Source organism: Loxodonta africana, chromosome 11, assembly GCF_030014295.1.
Source record: "Loxodonta africana isolate mLoxAfr1 chromosome 11, mLoxAfr1.hap2, whole genome shotgun sequence".
Taxonomy (NCBI): Eukaryota; Metazoa; Chordata; class Mammalia; order Proboscidea; family Elephantidae; genus Loxodonta; species Loxodonta africana.
The window spans coordinates 104061814-104080629 of NC_087352.1; the positions used below are offsets into that span (position 1 = coordinate 104061814).

At 39.8% G+C, this 18816-nt stretch overlaps 1 protein-coding gene across 1 annotated transcript in view; it reads right to left on the bottom strand.

Moving 5' to 3' along the window:
• Window positions 1-18816, bottom strand: part of PIEZO2 (piezo type mechanosensitive ion channel component 2) — a 656646-nt gene that overhangs the window by 138051 nt on the left and 499779 nt on the right. Inside the window, exons 8-10 of the mRNA XM_064294736.1 lie at window positions 7086-7248; window positions 2977-3096; window positions 134-172 (exon numbers count right to left, since the gene is read on the bottom strand). Coding sequence (XP_064150806.1) covers window positions 134-172; window positions 2977-3096; window positions 7086-7248 — 322 coding nt within the window. The remainder of the gene's footprint in view (window positions 1-133; window positions 173-2976; window positions 3097-7085; window positions 7249-18816) is intronic.

Consider the following 18816-nt stretch of genomic DNA (forward strand, 5'->3'; position numbering starts at 1 on the left):
ATTTCTGCAAAAAAATAAAAAACTTATGAAAATTGCATAGGCATTTAAAATGCACTCAGAGGAGCTAATTCTGCTTCTGTCGTTTTTATATCACTCACACAAGCATAAATGATAACTCTAATGATATACTAACATCAGATGGTTTGTAGTCATCTTGGGTCACGGATAAAAGCTGCAAAAGGCAATGCAGGACAGCATGTTAATAGGTCAGCAGAAAGCACTGTCAGGTTTATTTAAATCTATGAGGTTTTACTAGACACACACCCAGTCTCTTAAATTGGCTGGTGCTAGTATGCTAAAAATGGCCATGCAAGATATAATGGGACAAATAATTAAATTGAATATAAATGCTGCTATTTATCATAACCATTTCCTACCTTCTGACCGTTAGTCTTAACAATCACAGCAAATAAGAAGCCATATATAACATGACTACAAAAGTTGGTAACATTTTTTAATTGCTTTGTTTTAATGGAATAAGCTGCTTGGTTTTATATTCCCAGAACCTTCTGAAACATTTGCAGAAATTTGAAAGTATTCACTTTTTAAGGAAAAAAAAAGTTTCATAATAAAAAAAAATTTATTTGCAGTGAGGTTTGAGATTATTTTTAGTATTTCCAAACTGTCTGCAACAAAAAATGACCATGCAATTTAATTATGTTAGTGCTGGAGAGTTTGGGATTCCCCCAAATAATAAGTATTTGCTATGCCAATGGTTCTGCAACTTTTGGGCCTCAGGACAACTTTTCGTTCTTAAAAATCACTGAGCATCCCAAAGAGCTTTTGTTCATGTGAATTCTGTCAGTATTTACCACGCTAGAAATTAATATTAGAGGAACTTAAAATATTCATTCATTCATTCATAACAATAACCCATTACATGTTAATATAAATATGTGTATCCAGGTAACTGTATTTAAAAAAAAAATAGTGCAAAGAGTGGCACTGTTTTACAATTTTGAAAATCTCTTTAATGTCTGGCTTAATAGACGATAGCTGGATTCTCATGTCTGTTTCTGTGCTCAGTCTGTTGTGTTATGTTTTGGTTAAAGTATATGAAGAAAATACGGCTTCACAAAAGTATGCAGTTGGAAAAGAAAGGGGTATTTTAACAGCCTTGTCAAGTAATTGTGGACAGTCTTCTTTGATACCACACCAAAACTCAACCAGGGGTAGTTCCTTGCAGGTTAATTGCAATGTGGAATCTGAAACCATATCAATTAAATTTTGGTATCTGTTACATTAAAATCCACTGTTGGATCAGACACTTTGGGTAATCTTTTACCCATACAGTGCAGGATCATGCATTGGTGATTTCAACCTGGTGATCAGTGAGCACATTTATTGATATCATCACTGATTTCATCGTAAAAGCCTTTAGTATTATTGGCAGGCTTTCCAGCTCCCAGTGGTGTATACAAATTTTCCAAAATTCTAATTTTCATTCAAAAGCTCAAGCTTTATCATTGGCTACAAATGTTGTCAGCTGCTTTCCTTGAAGTGACAGGCTTACTTCATTTATTTTCAAGTAAATGCCTGCCAGGTACCCAAATCTGAATGACTGTAATTTGTCCGTCAGTTATTCTTTCTGATAAAAACAGGGTGCCGTGGAAAACACGCTAGTTCAGCCACACCTCCCCAAACTGATCCTGTGCTTTCACTGAGACAGCCATGACCTTAGTGAGCAGCGCTTCACACATACTTCCTGTTTTGTCACACAGAATATTAAAAAGATGTGGACTCCAAGGTCGTGATTTAATAAATTAATCATCGAGGATGTTGAGTGATGCTGGCTGTTTTTGTTTTTTCTCACACGTGCGCAGCAGTGAATAATACAATAGCTACTGGCGGGCTGGAGCCATTGTATTGACTTGTGCTAAGGCACCAGCAATTTTCCCCAGCACGGCTTTTGGACCATCAGTGCAAATGTCAATAGAGTGGGAAACATAAATGACATCTTAGTATTACTATGAAAACAGCTTTGGGATTGCGGACCCCTGCAAGGGTCTTTGGAACCCCCAGAGGTCCATAAGTGCATCTTGTAACTGCTGTGCTATGCTAGGTGTGGATCTGTCATGTGCTAAGATAGGTGAGAGACTCTGACACACCGTGAGAAAAGAGAGGGTGGGGACCCTGTGTCCCTCAGCCCTGCCCCATGTCCCTGACAGCTCCCCAGCACAACTTGCTCACCGTTTTCCCTTGGCTGGGCACAGGACAGTCCTGTTTAGAATGACAGTATATTCACCTGAGAGAAACTCACCTGCCACCAAATACACCAGATCTTGTCCATGGTTCTCTAACATGCTGGGAAGCAAAATGCTGACCCCTTTCAAGAATTATGAGTGTTTGCCTTTATAAAATGACAAACAGGCAATTTTAACCAATCAGCACAGCACTGACTGATCTGAGTTCAAAATAGACAATAAATGAACAAAAGGTTATACGAGTTACCCAATTATGACTCACTTTTACTTGTCACTACACACCGTTGCCTCAGAGTAGTGAGAGATACTTAATCATGTTCATAGATTCTCTTGGCCTTCTGCAGTGGCTGCTTGAGTTATTTTTGTGGCTGCGCAGAGGGAAATTATTTCCTGTACATATTTCAACACTGACATGGTCATCGCCCAGTCTTAACAGATGACTTCAAGCTGTTTTTGTTGTTGTTGTTTTAAATAAGAATTCATTTTAAAAATAAAAAATAATTCTTTGTTTTTTAGGGTTAGGAGAATTAGGTAGGAAGCACTGAAATATAAAATTGTGTTCTCCTAGGATATGATGGAACCTTGGCATTTCCCCTGGAAGCACCCAGTCCCCCCTTCTGAATAGAGCTCTCAGGTACTGAGGTTTCTAATCCAAACTAGTTATGTAAACTATGAGCTACCTGAGTTTGCATATTACACGACTCATAATAAACAACAAAAATCTTAGAAAATAGAAAAATAGGAAATGGAAACTCCTTCCTTTATGGCTTACTTTTCGCTCATCGGTTGGGTAATGGGTTGCATACCACAGGCTCCGCCGTCTCTCAGCTGTGATTTGGATGGGGCTACAAGCCAAGGTTCTGTCCTCTTCCTTGGTCCCCTCGTCCTGTACCTGAAACACAGAATAACCCACAGGACCAGCTCTGCTTCCCACAGCCATTCCCTCAGCAGCCTTGGTGCCAAGAGAAAGCTTTTCTTTTTTTTAATTGAACTTTAGATTAAGGTTTACAGAACAAACTAGCTTCTCATCAAACACTTAGTACACACACTGTTGTATGACATTGGTTAACAACCCCACGACATGTCAACACTCTCCCTTCTCAACCCAGGGTTCCCTATTACCAGCTTTCCTGTCCCCTCCTACCTTCAAGTCCCTGCCCCAGGGCTCGTGTGCCCCTTTAGTCTTGTTTTGTTCCATGGGCCTGTTCAATCTTTGGCTGAAGGGTGAACCTCAGGAGTGGCCTCATTACTGACCTGAAAGGTTGTCTGGGGGCCATACTCTCAGGCTTTCTCCAGTCTCTCTCATGCCAGCAAGGCTAGTCTTTCTTTTTGAGTTAGAATTTTGTTCTACATTTTCCTCCAGCTCTGTCCAGGACCCTCTATTGTGATCCCCGTCAGAGCAGTCAGTGGTGGTAGCTGGGCACCATCTAGTTGTACTGGACTCAGTCTGGTGGAGGCTGTGGTAGATATGGTCCATTAGTCCTTTGGGCTAATCTTTCCCTTATGTCTTTTGCTTTCTTCATTCTTCCTTGCTTCTGAAGGGGTGAGACCAGTAGAGTATCCTAGATGGCCACACATAGACTTTTAAGATCCCAGATGCTACTCACTAGAGTGTAGAATATATTCTTTATAAACTCTGTTATGCCAATTGACCTAGATGTTCCTTGAGATCATGGTCCCCACAGCCCTCAGCTCAGAAATTCGGTCCCTTAGGGAGTTTGAATGTGTCTATGGAGCGACCATGACCTTGCCTTGTACAGGTTGTGCTGGCTTCCTCAGTATTGTGTACTATCTTACCCTTCACCAAAGTTACCACTTATCTAATGTCTATTAAGTGTTTTTCCATCCCTACCCCTCCCCTCCCTTGTAACCATCAAATATTGTTTCTTTTTGTATGTAAACCTTTTCATGAGTTTTTACAGTAGTGGTTTCGCACAATATTTGTCTTTTTGTGATTGACTTATTTCACTCAGCATAATGGAGAGAGCGTTTTGTCTTCACTCACTGTGATCATTTCTTAAAGCTAACATATGCAATACGTGGGATTTTATCAAGACACTTAAAAAAAAAAAAAAGCTGCCCTGTACTTGCTAAGCATATCAATATTAAATATCGCCTGAGTCCTACTAAACCCCAGAAATTCCAAGAATATGCTCTAATGTTAAATACCCGCAGCCTCTCAGTGTGTCTTCTAAACTGCACTAGAAAGCAGCTATGCGGATAATTCTTAGATCAAGGGCTTTCAAAAGAGCACACAGTTAACCTTGTAACCTAGCCAATGGCAATGTTTAATTATGAAGAACTGGATTAAAGGCAGAACCCCCTGGAGCTCACGTTAAGTAAAAGCACATCTAATGCACAAAGCTCTTGCCTTGCCTGATGAGACACCTGCCTAAGTAACGCAACTATAAAGAACCAGGTGCAACTGGGTGCTTTAATATGGTTTCCCAACAAAGGTGTGTCAATCAAAATGGTAGTTAAAATGTCATTGCTATTGGGGTGGAGGGAGTGGGGCTAACCTCACTGTCTGATTCCTGGGTTCTGATATACCAGGACACAGCAGTGTGCATTCAAACGCCTCGGGTGAGAATTCACGCTTGCCAGGTGGGCCCGTGTATTACAGGGAATCACCTCTTGACACCTGCGTCTGTCTCTCTCTTTCCCAAACTTGTCTGATGGACCTTTGCCTCAGTACTCACATTTGGTAGTTTTGCTGGTAGTTTTCATGAAATTCACTGGGTCACCTAGAACTATGATAAAATCCACCAGCTGCCTTCCAACACTGCCTCAGTGAGAAAGCCTGTTTGTCATGGCCCACTTAAAATACAGCCATGAGACTCGTAATCATGTTGACCCCAGAGTAGAACCATGCTCTGTAGGGTTTTCAATGACTGATTTTTTGGAAATAGATCATCAGGTCTTTCTTGAGGAGCCTCTGGGTGGACTCAAACATCCAATCTTATGGTTAGCAGTTGAGTACATTAATGGTTTGTACCGCCCAGTGACCTACTTAAAGTACAAAAAAAAATTACCTGAAATGTTTATACTAGAATGAACTAAGCCCTACAATCCCCTCCAGACATTCTGACTTAATATTCCTATTAACTGTATGGCCCATAACTTATATCGTTCTAGCTTTCCTTCTACCTACACTTGTTCCCCAGACGGCCTGCTGCTGAGCAAACAGAATGTCTCTCCCACGGGCCTGCAGGGGTTATGGCATCGGCCTTCTCCCTTTATGACACGTCTGTATATGAGCTGCTGCATTATCTGAGAGGCTATGCGAACTACCAGAAAGCTAAAAACACTGGGAACTTCCTTGAGTGCTTAAAAGTAATTTCCACTACTTGTAAGACATTGTTCAAAATTAGTTTCCAGAATACATTTTAATTTCTTATGTACATACGTATTTCTGTACATACACATATTCATACTCATATGTATGGTTGTGGAGGAAGAGAACACAATGAACATTCTAAAGGTTTCTGCTGGTACACTCAAATTTTAGAGAGGAATTAGAGAAAAATGTAACAAAAGATGATTGGGACCCTCTGACCATATGAAGCATTTTTTTACTCTGCAACTCCAGACTGTGGGCCAAACAGAGATGATGCAGGAAGACCGTGCTTTGAGGCTGGCTCTGTCTCCTGGCCCTCCCAGTGGCCGCTAGCACACTGGCCCGTGTGCTCATGGAGGAGGTACCCACAGCAGGGAACTCAGTGCAGGCCCCATTTCTGCAGCTGCCCTGGGAGGGTGGAGGGAGGCTGGTACCCAGGGCAGTGGTGTTGTCTCTCTCTGACTTTCTCTTGTTACTTCCTTGGGCCTGCTCTGTTTCTTGCAGAAGAAACAGTTCCTGAGAGGTGAGGCCTTGCTGTGTTCCCAGCCCTTGATTAGTGTGCGGACATCAGCTGCAGGTGTGAAGACAGAAAAGGGGAAAGCAGAAAACTGCTACAGGATGGAGGTGGCACCAGAGGAGGCATGGGAGGGGCCTTCAGCCTAGCCCTGCACACAAAAATTGGTATCTCCTTGTAGGTGGCCAGTGAAAAGGTGTGACAACCTTTGCCTGTAATACTGGTCTTGCTCATGGGCCAATGAGCTGCCTTACAACTGTCATTTAGGAGAAGAAATAAAAGCCGACTGAAGTTTTCTGTCACTTAAAAAAAAAAAAAAAGCAAGAAGCATTGCAGCCTACCTGGTTCTGCCCTCAAGTGTCACATCCTTGTCCCATGGGGAGGAAACTCATCCCAACTCATGCATGAAGGAAGCAGGGAGTGTCCATGCTGTCCTCACCCCCACCCCCTCAAGGAAATACAGCAGCCATGGACAGCTGGGCTGACATCCTCAGAGGCTGAAAGTTGGTTTGGAGAATCCAGTCACCATGATAACAGAGGCTAAATAGTCTCTGAGACCCTACTTTGTTGTCAAAGATGGATTTGAATCCAGATTCCACCACTCAGGAAATGTGTGATTTCAGGCAAATTACCTTCCTAGCTTCAGTTTCCTCATCTGAGATGAGAATAATTAACACCTGTTCTTCAGAGGTACTTACTGGGCTAAATAAGACAATGTATGTAAACAGCCTGGCACGATGCCTGGGACTTAGTAAGTGCTCAATAAAACAAGTCTTCCATTCTCCTCACCACCCAAAACTTTTAGCAGCATGCAGTGATGCAACCAGAGAAAATAGTCTTAATTCTGATAGCACCGTGTTCACTTATAGTCTCTGCAGAACTGAAGCCCTATAACCAGAACACTACAGTTACATGTGAATATAGTATTGACTAGTCAGCTTCTCTCAGACAGTTAACAGAAATGAATTGTTTCACTTGGAGATTCCAGATTACTTTGCAGACAATATCATGACACCACACGCATGCTTACCAGGGGCTCCTGCAGCCAGATGCGGATGAGGGTGGCCAGAGTGTAGTACATCACCAAGAGAAGGATGGGGTTGGCATGGTGGTACCAGGACAGGTCTGGGTTAACTATGATCTTCCAGGTGCTGGAGCAGTCCGTCTGAATGACTGATTTGATACCAAATAACCTGTTTAAAAACAAAGGAAAAAAGTTAATGTACTAAACTCTATACCTCCAACATAGACAAAAAACACCTTGCTTTTAATTACATTTATGAGCTCTTCCCAGCTTAATCCATGAATTACTCTTCAGTACATATTACACATAAATATGTAATTACACATATAGTACATAACTATATATCTATGTAATTATATGTAGTATATATAAAAACCAAAAAAAAAAAAAAAATACCCATTGCTTTGAGTTGATTCCAACTCTTAGCAACCCTGAAAGACCGAGTAGAATAGCCCCACAGGGTTTCCGAGGAGCAGGTGGTGGATCTGAACTGTCAACATTTGGTTAGCAGCTGAGTGCCTAACCACTGTGCACTGGGTCTCCTGTAGTGTATACACATCCTCAAATACAGATAGTTGGTGTGTGTGTGTGTGTGTGTGTGTGTGTGATTGATGCCAATGTTAGCCACATAAATCTTCACATTGGATCAAAATCTGGCTAATATTAAATCTTTGCACACCTTTAGAAATTTACATTTTAATGGTCGATCAGCCCTAGTGGAACTCTGCGTTATTGAAATGTCAAGTGTATGAGTAACTTGTTACTAAGTCCAGCTAAATGAGCAAATATTCTGTTTTTGGCAGGGTTTAGCATTACCTATTAAGCTAGTGTTGACATTATTGTGCAAATATTGAAATTGGACACAGTCCTACAATTTAGCCATAACAGTTAGATATCAGAAATTAGAGTTTCAGTAAGACATATTTCCATCAGAAATTTTATTTATGGGCAATTTAATTTTTTCAATGTTTTATAATTCATTACCATTTACTTTGAAATATGACTTTATGAGGTTTGTTAAATTTTGAAATGTTTTATGTTTATAATATATAATCAAAATGTAGGAAACAATATAAAATATGATTCATCTAAAATTCATTTTATATAAAGTTCTAAATTCTTGAGCATGCCAGAAAAAACCTTTACAATGTTCATCGTGTTCTCTTCTTCCACAAACACATCAGACTCAGGGACCTGAGACCCAGGCTCCTGATACGGCATCTGGCCCATCTTGTTCTTGTCCCTATTTCATGATCACCCTTGCTGCCTATAGAACAGATTCACAACTTCTTGTCTGGACAATTACAACACAAAGGGAGGTCTCCCTGCCTCTAGTTTCTCTCTCCTTTACTTCATTGTGATCATTAAGAGTTAGTTTCATGAAACTCAAGCTGAACTGGTTGCTTTCCTATTCAAGAACCACTGCCTGGAAAATAACCTGAAGTCCCAAGCCTTCCATACCTGGTTTTGTCTCCCTTCGCTCAGACCCTGAAAGCTCCAGCTACACTGGACTTTTTGGAATTTACCATGAAATTTCTGTTCCTTTGATCTTGCTATTCCTTGTTTGACCAGAGTTCTTTCCAGGCAGTTGTGGCTTTTCTGGAGCCACCTAATCAAGAAAAAAGGGGGCACGTACAGGGTGAGTTTTTCTGCCCCTTGGAAATGCAGATCCCAGGCCACAGGCCAGACTACTTCACAGACTCCCTGGCTTCTCTCAGAACAACTCCCAACCCATGCCTGGTGCATCCCAATGCATTCCTTCTAGGTATGCTCAGCCATGCCAAACTATTGTAGGGCTAGGATACCAGCTGTTGTTGTTAGGTGCCACTGAGTCGGCTCCGATTCATAGTGATCCTAGGTACAACACAACGAAACACTGCCCGGTCCTGCACCATCCTCACAATCATTGTTTTGCTTAAGCCCATGGTTGCAGCCACTATGTTAATCCATCTCATTGAGGGTCTTCCTCTTTTTCGCTGATCCTCTACTTTATCAAGCATGATATCCTTCTTCAAGGACTGATTCCTCCTGACAACATGTCCGAAGTATGTGAGACGTAATCTCGCCATCTTTGCTTCTAAGGAGCATTCTGGTTGTACTTCTTCCAAGACAGATTTGTTCGCTCTTTTGGCAGGCCATGGTATATTCAGTATTCTTTGCCAATATCACAATCCAAAGGTGTCAATTCTTCTTCAGTTTTCCTTATTCATCATCCAGATTTCACATGCATAGGAGGCGACTGAAAACACCATGGCTTGGGTCAGGAACACCTTAGTCTTCAAGGTGACATCTTTGCTTTCCAACACTTTAAAGAGGTCCTCTTCACTTTCAGTAAGCAAGGTTGTGTCATCTGTATAACGCAGGTTGTTAATGAGTCTTCCTCCAGTCCTGATGCCCTGTTCTTCATATAATCCAGCTTCTCCGATTATTTGCTCAGCATACAGATTGAACAGGGATGGTGAAAGGATACAACCCTGACACCAGCCGTTAGGATACACAATTACATGTCTGCTGTGGACTGTCCCAGAGCGCTGACACTAGCTTATGACACTTTGTTTCTGTTGTAAGCATCCACCTCTTCATTATTTTCAGCCCAGAGACTTTTCATAGATAATGTCAGTCAATATTCTAAAGGCAATTCCCAACACTCCTCTCTTAGATACTTCTTCCTGCTCCTTTTTATTACTGGACATCCTTGGCATCATCAAGGCTTAGTTAGCTCTAATGCCCCTCTCCGTGAAATCATCTATGATTTTTCCTAATTGGAAATCAATTTGTCTTCCCCTTTGCCTCCACAACAATTGCATTTTTACTCGTAGTTTGTAATGCTACTATTATTAGCATATGTGCTTGTCTCTCTACTCAGTTTTTTTCTAATTCCTTCAAGAAAGGGTAACCATCTTGTCATCTTGTATTTATTTCTGGCAGTGACTAGGCTTTAAATATAGCATATTTAATAGATTTAAATAAAAGCAGAATAAGTTATACCATTAAATTATAGTGGTCGATTGTAGTTATGGTAGGAGTAGAGAAAAAATGGCAGTGCTCCTACTTTTGAAAAAGAAAGAGGGAGGGTGGGGGGAGAGAGGAAGGAAGGAAGGGAAAGAAGGAAGGGAGGGAGGGAGGAAGGAAGGGAGGGAGGAAGGAAGGGAGGGAAGAGAGATAAGGAACTGTAGGTGAACAAGGCCATCGCAGAATTTTTAGAGAAACATTGCTGTAGCCTGAACCCCACCATCTGTGACTTTAGTGTTTTCAGTCTGGGCAATGACAACACCAAATAAAAGGCACCACAAGGACATTTCAATGTATCTAAAGTCTATTTTGAGTCAAATAGAGTAGGTAATTATTTTGTTCTCTAGTGGCTTCAAACAAGAACTTCTGAATGGATCAATAAATTTCTGGTCTGAAACCACTGCATTTGGTGAGGATATAATAGTAGTTTTTTTTTCTTAAACTGAGAATACAAGTTTATATATAAGTAGGAAACAATTAGAGATTCAAATGCCCGATAGAAACAAAATGGGAGCAGCCGGATGATTTCTCCAAGGTCCTACAACTGCACTTGACTTAGGTTATGATATATAAAAATTCATGCCATGCTTTTTGATAAGAGAGGCCATCACAGTAACAGGGTGGTGTTTCTCGTCACATGGCTTTGGTCATTCGTCTGCTGGCCCCAGCTGGGCAGCTGCTGCCTTGGCTCTGTGGGCCTCCAGGGACCCAGTGTGGCTGTCTCTCACCTCCCTTGCAGTGCAGCATGCGCTGGATATGAACTGGCAGGGTCGTTGTTTCTCCTAGCACATGTTGGCAGATTTATAAACCTCCACCTGTGTCCAGGTTCTCTCCAGACCACAGCTGCTCTCTCCTGATCCAGGAACTCAGCCATTTGCAAGAAATACGTAATCCTGCAAATGGCAACATACTTTTAACTTGGCCTTTTCTTCTCAAGGGCTCAGAGCTCTTTATGACCCAGGCTTCGCCATGAGACAGGGAGCCATACTGTTCATTTAAATAAGCAACTGCTTATTAGAATAGGGGAACAGGCAGCTGGTCTGTAAGATCTGAGGTAGATTGTAAATGCTCTCATGAAGCCAGGAAATATATTCTTTCCATCTAAGGAAATAATTCTCTAGAGAAAACACCTTTTAGTAATCTCATTTTAAATCTCAGATCCTTTAACCAACTGATTGGTGAAATAAGGGATGAAGTGGAAGGAAGAAATAGAATGGGAAGTAGTGCAAGAGGGGCAGCTGCTTCTTACAAGTTTGAGAGTCTGAGGACAAAACACAGGCTTTTGATCAGGAACCAGCCTCACAGAGAGAAGGTCTGCCAGGGCTGGCTCTGCGAACTGGGAGAGGACTTGCTCCCTCCTTTCTGGTCTCAAACCACTGTCCCTGCAAAGAGGGTAGGTGACGGCCTAGGGTCCCAAGACTCTCTATGGGGAATTCCCATGCTGAGTATTCAGGACCTCCAGGGGTGAACACAATCAGCACATATCCTCAGAGGGGTACCCAGTAACAAACCACCTCACAACTCTCCTACAGCCACCTCTGAAGACAGCTCAGGAGACCCCATTCCTCCGAGCCTTTGCTGGCTCCAGGGGTAGTACCCAATTTTTAGGGTTAATAGGGTTTGAAGGAGGACAGCCAGCAACAACTGTAATTGTACAGAGGAGACTCCTGGTGATTTAACTCCTTCAGTGTATGGGTGCCCTGAAGAAGCAAGCTATGGAGCAAATTGTGGGGAAAAATCACCAATCACTGTAAAATAACCAACTTTTCTTTTTCTTCATTCCCTGCCCCCCTGCCCCCACTCTAATGTCCAACAGACCATGGATTTTAAAGATTAGAGAGAGAGAAAAAAAAAAGATTATTCAGTTGGTGCATGTTCTATTTAATATTTTTATCTTAAAAAGTGTCCACAAACTCAAAATAACTTTGTGAAAATCAGAGGCAGTATGTTAGAAAGAACAGGATGCCTAGTAAATACATAATCTTGAGAAGATACTGTGAGAATTAGAAGTGATAGGCATAAAACTTATGACATACTTCTTATGCCAGTTTAACTAAGAATCGTGGAAATGGGGTTCGGAAATCCTTATGTAAAGTCAAGTTTTCGATTGCAAGCTAGATGGACACCAAATTTATTTTTAAAAAGATGTTAACTTTTTTCTCGTACGAAAGTGCATGTGTGGATCAGGCTGGAATGATGCGACTTTCATTTGGGCAGCACTGTACCTAGCTAGCTGTGTTTGGGGCTCTGTTAAAAAGGAATAAATGGAGAACAGTCTCTTAATGGCACACTCAGGTAATTATCTAAACATTTATGTGTATGTTCTCCTTACACACAGAAGCTGCTCTGTGCCTCCCAAAGAAAACCCATTGCAAAATTCCACAAAGCATACCCGAAGTGATGCTTGGTCCTTTCTAACAGCTTAGGATGTAGCTTTTCATAGGTCCACACATCACAACTTTCAGTAGCACTTTAATATTTTCTCTATTACTGATAAATTATTTTAATTATGCTGGGTCTTGGTAAAATTTTCTTTGTGTTTTTGTTTTTAGATTGGGTTTTAGGGTTTTTGGATCTGTTTTGGACATTACTTATGATTTTTTTTTCCTATCCTCATCCTTTTCTGTGACACCAATTTACTTACGTTAAACCTCTTTATATTGTTCTACAGAACATTGAAATTCTGTTTATCTTCTTCCATCTCTTTTCTCTCTGTGATTGAATTTTGGTAGCTTCTATCACCCTATCTTCAAATGCATTCATCTTTTCTTCTGCGGTGTCTAATCTGTGCTTGAGTCCATTCAGTGAGTTTTTCATCTCAGATATAGTTATCATTTTTTAGATCTAGTAGTTCATTTGGTTCTTTTCTTATAGTTTCCATTTCTACCTTCATGATGTTCACATTTTCATTTAATCCTCTAAAATATTTTTAAAAGGAATGTGTTAAAGAGTTTGCCTTTGTTACTTCTGGTCAGTTTTCATTGACTGGTTTTTCTTTTGCTTCTTCACATGTCTAGTAATTTTTGTCTGGATACTGGACAGTTAATTTTTATATTATTGAAGGTCTGGATTTTGTTGTCCTTCATTAAAGAGTGTTGAGTTCTGTTGTGGAACAGTTTTACCTTGTAAGGATTGTTTTTATGTTTTGTTAGAATAGATCTAGAGTAGCATTTACTGTATGACTAGTTTAGCCCCACTACTAGGGCATCAACCCTCTAATAACTCTATTGAATGGCTTGGGTACACAACAAGGTCTCTCCACTCTGACTGGCCAAAACAAAAAATATTCTCCGATAGAATGCAAGCTCTGAGAGTTGTCTTTTTCTTCAGCAGTTGTTCTGTGCCTGACCTCACAGAGTCTCACCCCACACATGCACAGCTAAAACCTCTAGAGGATCCCATTCAGATTTCTGGAGCTCTTTCTCTGCCTTGTACCCTCCTCTGCATTACTCTGTGCCACAAATTTCAGCCTTCTCAGCCTCTCCAAACTCCGATCTCTGTTTCTGCCATTCAGCAAGACAACCTTGCTGTTTGAGTTCCCTTTCCTATACCAGGTGCAGTGAACGCTACCAGGTAGAAAGCTGGGGTAACCATAGGGCTCATTTTGCTTGTTTCCCATGTCTCAGATATATTCCTGCACTGCCAATTGTCCAATGTCTAAAAACAGTTGGGACATACATGTTGTCTAGTTTCTCTTTGATTATGAGAGAAAGGTGTGTTATTGTTAGATGTCACTGAGTTGGGTCCAACTTGTAGTGACCCCAAGTACAACAGAATGAAACATTGCCCAGCCCTGTGCCATCCTCACAATCATTGCTATATTTGAGCCAATTGTTACAGCCACTGTGTCAATCCATCTCATTGAGGGTCTTCCTCTTTTTTGTTTACCCTCTACTTTACCAAGCATGATGTCCTTCTCCATGGACTGGTCCCTCTTGATAACATGCCCAAAGTATGTGAGGTAAAGTTTTGCCATCTTCACTTCTAAGGAGCATTCTGGCTATACTTCCAAGACAGATTTGTTTGTTTTTCTGGCAGTCCATCATATATTCAGTATTTTTTGCTAACACCACAATTCAAAAACATCAGTTCTTCTTTGGTCTCCCTTATTCATTGGCCAGCTTTGCATGCAAATGAAGTGATTGAAAATACCATGGCTTGGGTCAGGTGCACCTTAGTCCTTAAAATGACGTCTTTGATTTTTAGTACTATAAAGAGGTGTTTTGCAGCAGATTTGCCCAGTGCAATGCATTGTTTGGTTTCTTGACTGCTGCTTCCATGGGCATTGATTGTGGATCAAGTAAAATGAAATCTATGACAACTTTAATAAATTTCTCCATTGATTATGATGTGGCTTATTGGTCCAGTTGTGAGGATTTTTGTTTTCTTTGTGTTGGAATGTCATCCATACTGAGGGCTGTAGTCTTTGGTTTTCATAAGAAGTGCTTCAAGTCCTCTTTGCTTTCAGCAAGCAAGGTTGTGTCACCTGCATGTTGCAGGTTGCTAACGAGTCTTCTAATTTGGATGCTGCATTCTCTTCCATATAGCCTAGGTTCTCGGATTATTTGCTCAGCATACAGATTGAATAAGTATGGTGAAAGGATACAACCCTGACACACACTTTTCCTGATTTTAAACCATGCAGTATCTCCTAATTCTGTTCAAACAACTGCCTTGTGGTCTATGTATAGATTCTGCATGGGCACCATTAAGTGTTCTGGAATTCCCATTCTTTGCAATCTTATCCATAATTTGTTACGATTCACACAGTTGTATGCTTTTGATTAGTCAATAAAACACAATTATACATCTTTCTGGTATTCTTTCAGCCAAGATTCATCTGACATTAGCAATGCTATTTTTCATTCCACATCCTCTTCCGAATCTGGCTTGAATTTCTGGCAGTTCCCTGTTGATGTACTGTTACAACTGTTTTTGAATTATCTTCAACAAAATTTTACCTGCACATTAAATTAATGATCCCATATTGTTCGATAATTTCTGCATTCTGTTGGATCACCTTTCTTTGACATGGGCACAAATATGGATCTCTTCCAATCGGTTGGCCAGGAAGCTGTCTTCCAAATATCTCGACACTGATGAGTGCTTCCAGCATTGCATAAGAAAGGCTAACAAGTACAATTATTATTTCTTTTTTAATTTCTGCTTTACATACTTTGGAAACCCGGTGGCATAGTGGTTAAGTGCTATGACTCCTAACCAAAAGGTCTGCAGTTGGAATCCACTAGGTGCTCTTTGGAAACCCTGTGGGGCAGTTCTACTCTGTCCTATAGGGTTTCTATGAGTCAGAATCGACTCAAGGGCAATGGGTTTGGTTTTGGGTTACATACTTTACATGCTTTCATACTGGTATCTAGCTATCTGCCTACCTAACAAAATAGATTTGGTTTATTCAGAATGATGAGAAATAAGGTGTTCTTTTTGAAGGAAAATTTTATCACAGATTTACCACGAATAATAAATATCAGATTGGTGAATAGCCCATTCATAATAATGAATGACTAGATTCTGCCTCATCTCTCTTTTTACCTCATTTCACTTCAGATATAAACCAAAAGTATTCCAAGTTGCTGGTATCAGAAAATATTAAGCCTATGCTTCTATCACCATCTTTTTCATTAGATATTATACTTGAGAGCACATTCCTTCTTCTGTCTCATCACTTAGAACTTCTACTCCTTGTAAACACACATTCTCTTTTATCTCCTTCCACATTTTCATCTTTCTTCAACTCTTACTGAAGTACAAAAGGAAAATTACTCCTTTCTTTTCTGCTTTCATCATATTACTTGTAAATTCAAAAGTGATTTAAGTTATATATTAAGATTGCAATAATGCTACCTGTAAGTTTTTATTAGGGGAAACAGAAGTTACACATTTTGTAGTGAAAATAGATTTAATAACAAAGTCCCATCACCTTCTAAAATGCGCTTCTCAAGCTATTGTGAGGATCTAGTTCTTAAAAATTTCCTATTCATTGTGGACTAATACATTTGTGAAATACAATAAAAAGTAACAGAAACATTACGTGCTTGGATGTTACAACAATGTCAATTTGCTGCTTACTTTTTAAACGTGTTCTCTCAAATTTTGTATTTACCTTATTGTGAATCTGTTTCAAAAGGTCCACGGATCACCTCTGATCCACTGCTTTGAACAGGCCTGACTTAGAGTACTCAGTCATCCCTTTCATACTATTGTCCATAAAAACAAAAACTAATTCAACTTTTTTCTCCAAATGCATCTGAACTTTCCTTCCCAATATAATTCATGGTCCTAAAATTAACAGTATAATCAATGGAAGCGATTAAATTTCCCTTTTTAGGGGGACATATTTCCTATTGTGCTTTGTGACTTTAGGGTGTTTGACAGCTATTTGGAAGAGAAGTCCACTGATATGACACCTCAAAAGAATGCTGGCACACCAAAGAACTGGTTCCTTCATGTTAAGAATCAGGAACTAGGAAGTGTAGAAGGCACCAGGCCTGGATCTGGTGGCACACCAACAACTTAGTGGAATCAGCTCTCAAGGGTAAATAAGAAGGAATGAGCCTGATGATCAAAGAGCATGCTAGCAGAAGCCAAGCTCACCACAATTCCTGCTAGGTATTATCACTGCTTCCCTTTGCACTTCTGTATTCATTGTGTACAGTCTAGGGAGCACTAAGCTGCACATTAGTGCCTACTTCTCAGGTATCTAGAAGAGAGTACAAGTGATAAGATATCCAAAAAGTAGAGGCCTGATACTTTGGATTAAACCAGGTGTCATAAATTAAACTGGGAAGCTAAAATTTATATCACCAAAAAATAACTGAGTGACTCAACAAACAAATTTTTGGAAGTAAGTAGATTGAAACCTATAAGCTTCTTAGATATCACATAGGCTACTATTTTAAAATAAATAGAATATATCTTAATATTAAATTTTCTGAATATGATTTTTTTTTTCCCCAAGATTCAAGAAGTATTTAAGATATTTCATGATCTTGCAGCCAACACTTGTTATTGTTGTTTGTTGCTGTAAAGTTGGTTTCGACTAATAGTGATCCTGTGTAGCACAGAATGAAACACTGCCCGGTTCTGCGCCACCCTTAAAATCATTATGCTTGAGGCCATTTTTGCAGCCACTGTGTCAATTCACCTCGCTGAGGTTCTTCCTCTTTTCCATTGACCCCCTACTTTACCAAGCATAATGTCCTTCTCCAGGGAATGATCCCTTAAGCTGACAACATGTCCAAAGTATGTAAGACATAGTCTTGCCGTCTTTGCTTCTAAGAAGCATTCTGGTTGAACTTCTTCCAAGACAGATTTGTTCATTCTTTCGGCAGTCCGTGGTGTATTCAATATTCTTCGCCGACACCAGAATTCAAAGGCGTCAATTCTTCTTTGGCCTTCCTTATTCATTGTCCAGCTTTCACATGCATATGATGTGACTGAAAACACCACGGCTTGGGTCAGATGCAACTTAGTCTTCAAGATGACACCTTTGCTTTTCAACACTTTAAACAGCTGTTGCAGCCAACGTTAGGAACATCAGTTCCATGATACTGTACTGCCTATGTACAGCTATGGAGGTTGTAAGAATTTGCATGGCCTTCTGAAATGTCTAAGAAGTTCTCTTTTTAGAGGGGGAAAAAAGTTTCTACTAACTTAAGCCTTAGTATTAGTGTCTTTTTATTTAAAAATAATTAATTTGAGCTTTCAGATTGTTTAATTTTGAATAAAAAAAAAATTAAGCAGGAATTTTTCTGTTGTATGTGTGACTCTGAATTATTTATTGCATATTTTGAAGATTCTTTCTAACAAAACAAAAAGTAACCACAACTTCCTTTTTATTCCCGTCATAGCTACGGTGAATTTTACAGCCTTCTACTCAGCAACAAAAGCACTTAAGCCCTGCATTGTTTCTTCACTTGCACTAAAGCCCCAGCTCTTACTTAGCGAACCGGAAAATAAAAGACAGATGCAAAGCTATGCACTAGTTTGGTGAATGAATCCTTGAGGAATAACTTTTTTTTCTTGGATTAGTTTTTATTCTTCTTCTTATGGCCTTGCTTTAATGAAGTAATACAATTCTAAAGGAATAAAGATTTAGAGAAAAAAGAGGAGGGGATAAATTCAGGTGCAATCAAAAGGTACAAATATAGGCAATCTTTCAAAGTCAATCTTTGAAGAATCAGAGGGAAAAAAGAATTCCGTAACAATCTGTCAAACAGGACTGAACTAAACTACAGATCAGTAACACGATTTTACATTTTTCAAACTGGATATAAAGAGAAAACTTATATAGCATACACAAATATATATATATATACACACCCATTGTTCCGATTAAAAAGATATTAGCATTCTGCCACATTAATTCTGCTCTCACAATAAAAAAAATATATATACATATGTTGGTGGCATAGCTAAAGCCTTGCTCATTGTTCTCTTGCCCATTCTTGCCCTTCCTTACCACTCTCCTGAAGTAAATGTGCATCATTTTAAAGAATGTGTACTCCCTCCCTTTTTCTACATATGTATGCACTCATAAATAATGCATAATATTTTATATGAATTTAACCTCATATAAATGGCCATATTGCATATATTCTTAGACATTTATGTAATAGATACAGTTTGTTTTAATTTCTGGGTGCTATTTTATTGTGTTAAAAAAAAAAAGACAAAAACAAAAAACCCACAAACTATTCTAGGAATT